Raw genomic sequence first — 9,699 nt, forward strand, 5'->3', positions numbered from 1 at the left:
AACAGGAGTAGTGAAACAATTATCTTTGTCGCTGGTATTCATCTTCAAAAGCAAGGCACGTGAATACTTTTTCTGCAATCCTGGCATAAATATGTTCAGCTTATGGTACATAAGTTTTTAGCTTTTTGAATACTAAGAAGGTGTTTTATACTAAAGCTTGTCTGCAAAGAATATCAAAGAAAGCAATCTTCATTTTTTTAATTCGAATACATTTGCAAAACTGTTTGAAGGGTTTCTTGAGTAGAAGAGAAGATTGTGGAAATCTATTAGTCAACAGTCTTCAAGGTTGTCATTTTGTGTCTGAAATTTAATCCAACCAAAGACAATGCAACCGAAAAATTATTATGAGAATTTACTCTTTTTTAGCAAAATTCCCCTGTTTGTTAGCGCATTTCCCCTAAATGATTGCAAATTTCTCTTCATCGACTAAAAATATCCCCCAATGAATTGCAAAATGCCGATGTTTTGGCAAAATTCAAACGATTGAAATATTCCTGCATAATTTATTCTGTATGATCCTGTATGTATGACACTCACTTCTACATGATCCTGTATGGATGATTCTCAAAAGATTAATTTAACGCTCAACAACACAATAGCGAGTACGTACATGTAGAGGTTTTCCGAATACCGTAAGATGTATCTCTTTATTTACCTAACTATTCCTTCCTATGTACACGAAGATAAGAATAAAACACATTACATTGAACAGTATCGCTGATAGATGCCATGTTAGGTCAATCGTGAATGAACTCCCAGTCTGCTTCATGAAAGAAGGGTCGAAAGGAGTAAAAACATTAACAAATAACACCGCATCGATTTGTACACCACAGACATTGGAGTGTTGCACGTGCACACCACCCACACACGTGCATGCGCTAGTTGAAAATGGCTCGCCCAACATTTAAATACCCCACCCCTCCTAGTAAAGCCATTCAAAATGTCGTCCACTGTTGTCTGCGAATCTGCGAAACAAACGCGCTAGCCCTGACACACGATGTCGCCTAGGATAGTGAACGAGCACTAGAACACCAACATTCCAACCGCTTTGAAGAGGTAGTATATGAGTAAAGCCCACAACGAGTAGTACGCGGCCAGAATGAAGAAATGCACTATCCGCATCTGCTTGTGACGTTTGATCGCTTCGTCCAGGTTCTCCAACGGCTCGTTGGCGATGTGCTTGCGCAGCCCGTGAATGTACGTCCAGAAGTAGTCGGCCCATTCGATCTTCTGTATGTTGCAGGGAAACATGATCTGATCATCCGGGGATAATCTGCAAAGAGGGAACGCCATGTTGTTGTTACCACCAGTGTCCGTTTTGATTGCGCTTGGATGATGATGTATCTTCAAACACTCACTTATCTCGCAAAGATCTCATATTGTCATTCTCAAACGTCCATCGACCGTTGGCAAAGTAAGCGATAACTGTGGCGAATTTGTGCACCTTTCGATAAAGGTCCATAACTCTGAAATAGCATCATAGAAAAATGTGGATTAAAATTGTCTAAAGATCCTACTATTGATGGGTGCTCTGTCACCCACCTTGGGGTACGTCTGATCACTCGCAGGTAGGTGTCAATCAGCAGCGCCGGCAGCAGATGGTAGATCAGTTTGTAGAACTCGTACAAATACTTGTTGGTCGTCGTATTATGACACACGATCCAGAGCGATTTCTTCGGCGGACAGTGTTTACCAACCTCAATCGAGTACTCGTAGATTTTTTCTATTTAGAGAGATTAGAGTTATAAAGTACACGGAGGACATCCACCTCGCGACGGAACACTTACGATAAGAGATGGGATTGTCATTTCCGGTGACACAGTTGTAAATTTTGGTGCGCGGTTTAACCACACCCTTGAGCTCCCCGTTTGCTTTGGCTTCCGGCAATGGCCGATTGCTTTTCCTAAGGTGATGATAGATAAAACTGCCTCGTCAAAAACAAGCGAACAAACTTCAGTGCTTTTACAGTGCCGCCCGGTGCGGTGTGGAAGTGTCTAGTTTACCGTTCTACGTAGGTTTGCCAGCCGGCAGCGAGCACCGCATTCACCACAATATCCGCCGGTATGATGTCCGCCTTGTTGTTGTCGTCTACGTGCATGATGCGTATAATACCCAGCGCGATGCCGGCGATCACCCCGTTCAGGCCGTAGATGTTATCAGTCCACCCGCCGATCGGTTCCTCGTTGGTTGCAATCACTGTCAAAACAAGAAGGCCTTTGATTAGACTCGGGTTTTTCAGGCCATTCTTTGCAATACTTACCAATCGATGGACGAACGACCGCGATCGGTAAAAGCTCACCGTACTGCCGTACGACGTCCTCCGTGAGGGCCTTCGTGTAGACGTAGGTGTTCGGCCAGGGATGTATGAAATCGTTCACCGTTTTGTTCATGTGCTCCTCGAACCGTTCGTCCATCGCTTCCACGAGCTGGATCATCTTTTCCGGCTCGGACGGTGGCGTGTAGAACTGCTCCTTGATCAAACCCTGCGGACAGTTCGAGTACGCGGTGGAGATGTACACAAACAGCTCCAGGTTGACGATCTTTTCCGTGATGCGCAGCAGATCGCGCGTACCCCGCACGTTCACCTCGATCGCCTTCTTGAGCGCCTGATCGAACCGGACGTCCGAGGCGGCGTGCAGCACAATCTGCGCATTGTTCACGATGTACTCGATCGATTCGTCCGACAGACCGAGCGAAGGATGCTGCAGATCGGCATCGACCAGCTTGACGCGCTCGATGAACGTGGGGCAGTCTTTCTTCAGGTTCATAAACACGATGCTGCTGAACAGATCGTCGCAACGCTGCTGGGCCGTTTTCCCTTTCTTGGGCCGCGATAGCAGGATAATCTGTCGCACGTTAATTCTGTGAGCAAGGCAAGGCAATGATAATTTTATAGCAAGTGGGAAGATATTGTGCAAAATACACAGCGAAATGTCGCTTTTAGCGAGACTTTCAATTCAATCCATCACCAACACCCAAACCGCTTCATAAAACCCTGCACGACACATGTAAATCCCTGCGTGCCGTGTAAACTCTACGACCAATTCCCACTATCCAGATCGAATTATCAATTCTAATTCGTACTTAGAAGCCAAAGCGAGAAGGCCAAAAATTCTAGAAGCCGCTGACGAGCTTTGCCGCAGCGATACACAACGTCATTACAGAGGTTCCACTTGACTTTTACGCACTTGAACTTCGCCTTCATCGATGGGGCTCGGTGCCGGGTAACGTTGAAGCATACGGAAAAAAAAGGAAAATCGTTCCATGTACCCTACCCATTCGAAGAGCTTTTGCTTTTGCTGGCCATAACATGCCATCGCCTAGGTCGTGCAAATGACCAAAGAAAACACGACCAACGCTTCCCGATATCGTGAGTCGGCAGTTCGGGTTAGTGTTCTTACCCTATTTTTGCCGTACAATTTCGCGGCCTAGCAGAATGGTGGGGTGGTTTTTTTCTCCACTTCACTCCCATAAGCACATTTCGTCATTCGTTCATGCTAAACTACACACAACAATAGCAAAACCTAATAATGTGGCCCGCAAAAGGTAACACTGAGTATGAGCATCTTATTGGTAACCTTCAGTTGGGACAGGAAATGTGGATGCTGCCGAATAAACCGGTTAGCGGTAATGAAAGAAAACACAAAACAATCATTATTTCATGCCCATTACGGTGTGGAAGTACAACAGAAGTTACCTGCGCCATTATGCGCGCGGTGTCTTCACGGCATTACTCTGCACAATCAATGTGAAACGTCAATTATTTCTACTTTTTCCCGTGCAACCTCCGGAAGAACTCTGATGCAGATGATTGAAGCATCAGGTTATCTTCATTATTTGCGCATTAAAACCCTGCAAATGCTGCCTGCAATATTGTTCAAGAAATGTCAATCGAAGTCCGTAGGCATTGCCAAAGATCAAACCACGGGAACGCGTAACTTGCATTTGCGTAAAGCAATATTCTGGATAGGACGGCTAAGCGGGTCTAGTAAAACCTGTTTACGACTAAGCTAATTGGCATTCTATCCTAATCGCCTAGATTGTCCGTGCAACAGCATGACAGCTAACCTCACCTAAGTTGTTTCATATGCGCTTAAATGCAGAAATATTTCTACCATGAAGCTCACAAATCCTTTAAAACTTCACAAAACTCCATACCCGACAGGATATGGACGAGCAATCAGTGAAGACTCAATATTTTATTAACCAACCATTCATACCAGAATAACGATCTTTGACGATGCTGCAGGGTTTTCGAACTCCGAGAAGGTCAGTAATGGAAAAGAAGACACTTCGAGCACTAAGCGTCATTGAGATAATGCCAAAACTATGGAGCAGGTTCATGAGGGAATGTTCATTTTAGATTGTATTCGATGCTTCCTACACGGCTGTCCAAGTACTTCGCACTGCGACTCTTCGTATTGAAATCTTGATGTATCAAAAAAATGGTAACCAAGGTTACCTCAAGATCAAACGGACAGATTTCATCGATGCGCAAATCTTTCTCACTGTGCGTACTTCAAGTTATTTAATTACAGTAATATATTTTGAACTTGATTGATGGGATGGTGAGAATTAAAACCAAAATATAATTTTAAAGAACACTTCTTAAACCTCACCCTGGTATTGCGTACTCCATTCGCATATACCTTAATGCTGAATTTCACAACCACAAATCAGTAGATTCTAGTTGTCAGGGGGTCTTCTGATCGTCGGATCACACTGTGATGCGGATGAAGTCTCACGACATAAATCAGTCACAGCAACATCAGTCGTATTTACATTTCTGTTTAACACTGTCTTATTACATCTGAATCACAGGTGCAATATTTAGTGGATTGTTTACAAATGGTCAACATTAACGCATTGCTGTTAGATGGCAGATAATCAGATACCTGCCCGGTGGATGATTCTAGCTTGTTGCGACTGTAAGCACAGCGGAAATAGAACATTGCAGTTGGTACTTTTCCAGCAAAGCGTTACTATGAGAAACGCATTTAATTCGCAACGAGTTCCCACCATTCCACCTTCACTTTCTTCGCCATTAGCGCTACAACGGCAGCGATTCGATTGCCTGCGAAAGCAAACAACAAACCAATGACGTCGCATCCACCTGCATACCGGTAGTAGCTACTGCTAAGATATTGCATTACGTCTGCTCTGCTTCAAACCACTTGCATCAACCCACCCAGCCGCCCATTACGGTGACAACACCCTGACCACTGTTCCACCTTCGAGTGCTCCACAACGGCGAGTCGGCTTTCCCGTTTTGTCAAACGCGTTTTGCCCTGGTGTGGGGACGCTCGCGATCAGCCTGTCGGGTGAATAATTAACGCAGCACAAAACGGTGCGGGAGTGAAATATTCCACCAACCCAAGGGGAACACCTTGAAAGCGGTCTACCAAGTGATCCACATCCAGACGCGAGCGTTCCCGAACTGGTTGTTCTTACCTGAGCAGCTTCTCGATCAATAGCCGTCCGATGAAGCCGGTACCGCCGGTAATCAGGACGCACTTGTCGCGGTAGAATTCCATCACCGGCGTGGACGTTATCTTACGCTCCTCCGTCATCGACAGCTCGTTGTTGTGGCCCGTCTCTTCGTTCGCTCGGAGATCCATGCTGGCTCCTGTCCTACGTCCTGTTGCGTAATCGTATAACAAACACTACGCTAGAAAAAAAAAATAGAGAAAAATAGCAAAACAGTTCAAAACCCTCGTATCAGTTCTCGCGACCGATTCCTGACCACCTCGTTATAGATCAAGAGGTCGATCGGATGTCGAACAGTTTCATGACATTTCCAATTCGCTTTCAATTCCTATTTAGCTTCACGACAAAATACCCGCCCTTTTCACCTCAACCGTCCATATGGGAACAGCACACGCACACAACCGGCAGACACTCTGTAACGTTGTGCCTTTAATTAATGTTTAACTGACGTCCGCATCGGCGGTACGGGTTTTCGCCTTATTCCGAATGCAAACAGCTTCGACAATTAAAAGCAAATGCGCCAGAAGTTGTTGACGTCGCTTTCGCTTTTCTTTCGAACCGTTACCGTTTGCCAAAACCACACGTGGCCCACACGTACACGCGCTTCTCACATTATTATTGACAGGCAACGTGTTGGCGGATTCGAGAAGCACTAAAGTTTTTTTTTTCTTCTATTGTTGAGATGCGTGTACTTATTTAGAAAATATTGTAAATAATCTTGGTGTAAATCTTGGTTAACTTAATGCTGCTTATTGCACACTGTGTATCATCAATGAGCACCTTGTCAACACTCAGTTTACTGGGCAGCGTAAAGGGACTGTTATATCATTGAATAAACATCACACTGTCAAGGGGCTTTTAGGATCGTCGTGAGTTACTGAAGCTTTCACCATGTCCCTTCCTAACGAAATACGTTTTTCACACTTATTTCGTGTTATGGCGAATTAATAAACTAGTTTTTATAACTTAATCGCTTCGAAATAGTCGCCATGTGTTGCTAACACTAATCTCGCTCCATTTTAATTATTCAACGCACATACTGAAGCTATTTCTCTCTACCTTTTTTTTTTCTTTATTTGAAACGAACCCGCCAGATAATTCACGATAACAGTCACGATTACACCGATCACGCGTCGGAACTAAGGCAAACCCCACCGTGCTGTTTGATGACTATTACCGTTTACAGTGGCCGATCGATGACTTAAACACACCGTACAGACAGTGTCGGGCGGGCGTTGTACCTGGTGCAGCGAGGATCACGGGAAAATTTGCGTCCGCACGGCTCAAGCTGATTCACTGAACTGACCACAGCTGAGAGGTAATTTCATTTTTCACCCCGAAGTACGCTCCTACTTCCACACCATCGGCGGCCATTCAAGTGCCCGATCCTTTGTCGCGCATCCCCCCCGTTGTTTGCAAGCGAACAACACGCGCACGTTAGTTTCGCACACACACGCGCGTTTTGCATGAGTATGGCCGCTTGTTTACATTACCGCACCGCTAGAATGGAGGGATGTGCGTACCAAACAATTGCCCCACACAATCACGCCGTCCGTATGTGAGTGCTTTTGGGGGTATTGGCGGATCTGTCCGGTCCGGTTTTATTGGGATGGGTGAGAACGTTTGTACGGTTGTTCACTTCAAGTCCGCGACTGACACTTACCGTAGCGCCATATTTTTTTTCTCTACACTCGAACACCATCCGCATCCCTTCCCCGGAAGTGACCCCCTTTCGTGTACGCCAAGTAAATGTTGTTCATTTTCATTTCGATTGAAAACTTTTCCCTCACCCCCGCGGGGGTGCAGATGGATGCGGCAGAGCACAAAATTGTATTGACACTCCTAACTAGTAGCGTGGCATACATGCTTCAGCCACCGATCCATCCAGTTGGCCGGGCACTGAAGTGCCCATTAGGAAATGCTTTCAAACGGTGGGCCAGAAAATTGCTGACCAATAGCTGGCGTCAGTGTATCCATGCGAGCGATCAGAGCACATGTGGATCCTGCTCGCCGACACCTTCAGCGAATGACGTAAATGACGGGGTTGGATTGTGTGCGATTTTGCGACACATTGGACGCCCTACGGACACCCGTAAGTACACACGCGTTGCTATTGCCTGGGCGGGAAACCAGGAAGAAGTCGAACGGATCGGGTTGGGTTGTAATATACGGAACAAACAGTGTTGCCACTGTTTCAAATGACACTTTGTCGTGGTGGTTACTTTCTTGATCTGTGTAATTCATTGCAAATTGTAGTAGATTTGTTAAAAAAAAATAAAAAAAATTAATATAGAAAATAAAATAAAATAATGTAAAAACCATAAAAATATCCCAATTTTTGTCTTTGTTTATTTATTTATCCCAAAATTGTGTCTTTGTTTTTAAAATATATATATATTTAGTGACACATTGGAAAGATTTATTGTATCCGGGTTTACCCATACCGGATAGAACATTTGATAACATCATGTAGCTGCTCATATTACAAATTATTCGTACGTGAAGAGTAATGGGGGGTTTCCCTTCTTTCAGAATAAACACAATTCTCATCACAGCTGCCGGCTAATACCATTTCCAGGCACGTCCAAACAATTGCACTTTCAGCACAGCCGCCCCGGAATGACACAGGACCATTATCGGATTTTACGCTTCCCATTGCAAATTTTCCAAGCAGTGCAGCTCTGTTGTTATAGTTTTTAAACGTACGGTGCGTACTGTTCACATATTCGGTAAGGAATGCCATTGCATGCGGCTCTCAGTCACACGGTGGAGGCGTTTAAAACGCGACTAAAAACAACTGTTCTTTCTGTTCGCGGTGATGTGATTAACTATTTGCAAACACGGTAGTCACACGGTGAGATGCCCAGTGTCGCCCAGAATATTCAGTCCATCGGTCATTCGCTTCTAAATGAGATGCATTGACTGTAGTAAATCTATTATTACTACTTCACTCGAGTGGTTCGAATGCAAATAAAAGGCATTACACCATCATCTCGGTGCTGCTAGGGCGGCTTGAAACAATTAGAACACCTCTTAACGCTAACTAATTGCGGTTAGAAGACCTTTGCCGGAACCTCTAAGTCATGATCCACAAAACGAACCTTATCGTTCGTTCGTGTTGCACTTATCACGCATATAGGTGCAAACCATTTTCCAAAGACATCAGGAAGTTGCCTGCCCCTGTTCAAGATTGCTGAGCGGTTTCTGCAACCCTGAGGCATGATCCTCCCATCAATCAGTCAGGGGTGGGTAGTACGGTTACTACTGCTGCTGCTACCACTACCGTGGGACAGTAGCCACCATCGGGCATTCAGGATCGTAGGCAATTAATCAGTAATTAACAAACAAACGCCGTTAATCTATCACCCGTCTGAGAGCACCAGCGATTGCTGTTTGTTGTGATCGGACACGCACGCCTAGAACAACGGATCTTACACCGCGGACAAGGACACGGTTCCGAACCGGACCTGAAAGTACGGTAGCGGAGCTTTACCATCGATAGTTTCGTTACGAGGCAAGGCACCGTTGTAATGGATAGTTATTGTTACGCTTCCTGCTTTATGTTTGAGTGTCTTAAAATACGCCTAAATCACTCCAACTACGAGTGTCGCGATAAAAATACGTTCAGTGGTGTCAACGTACAAGTGCAGATGTTCTCAAGTTATATTACCTTTAAGCTTAGCAATTTTTCAATGAGTTTTTTTTAGATGCAACACAAAATCACAAACACACCACACAAGGATTGTGTGCTTAATTTTAACTGATCGCTATAAAAAAATTATCCGTTTGGATTTGCGTATTTGCGACTGTCTGATGACGCGGCAGTGAAGATTATTGTTTACCAACCGTTCAATTTGCTCGTTTACAGACAATTTGTACCTCGAGCGCAATTGTTACCATGGCTCGGGCAAGAAACAAAAAAAAAGTGCGTTAAGCATCTTCCAATTCAATAATTCGTCCTCTTCTCCCCGTTGGCGGTACGCTTCACCGACAGAACGCAATTGAAGTCTGAATAACCCGTGTCAAATCGTGACCACTGCTAGGTTCGGTGGTACGCAAACTTATCGCAATGGCAACAGGGGAGAGAAAAAAAAACATCAGACACTTCTGGGGGTTTCTTGGAGCTATTTGTGTAGAGCTCACGGTGGTCGTCGAAACCACAATGACGTCTGCGTGCTCGGCATGATGGCATGATCGGTAGATGACAATGAA

General features: G+C 44.8%; 1 protein-coding gene across 2 annotated transcripts; it reads right to left on the reverse strand.

Moving 5' to 3' along the window:
* Positions 1-617: 617 nt before the first annotated feature.
* On the reverse strand, positions 618-6,780 carry LOC128301745 (fatty acyl-CoA reductase wat-like). Of its 2 annotated transcripts, none has more exons than XM_053038363.1 (8): positions 6,665-6,780; positions 5,452-5,668; positions 2,261-2,862; positions 2,004-2,196; positions 1,788-1,903; positions 1,543-1,723; positions 1,359-1,466; positions 618-1,273 (listed from the first exon to the last, which is right to left on the reverse strand). In XM_053038363.1, exons 2-8 carry the CDS (start codon positions 5,616-5,618, stop codon positions 1,024-1,026), a joined length of 1,617 nt encoding a protein of 538 aa, XP_052894323.1. In that variant the 5' UTR covers positions 5,619-5,668; positions 6,665-6,780; the 3' UTR covers positions 618-1,023. The 2 variants fall into 2 exon arrangements, with proteins under 2 accessions (XP_052894323.1, XP_052894321.1); XM_053038361.1 differs by having other exon boundaries at positions 1,788-1,924.
* Positions 6,781-9,699: the final 2,919 nt, after the last annotated feature.

Source organism: Anopheles moucheti, chromosome 3 (assembly GCF_943734755.1).
Source record: "Anopheles moucheti chromosome 3, idAnoMoucSN_F20_07, whole genome shotgun sequence".
NCBI classification, from domain to species: domain Eukaryota; kingdom Metazoa; phylum Arthropoda; class Insecta; order Diptera; family Culicidae; genus Anopheles; species Anopheles moucheti.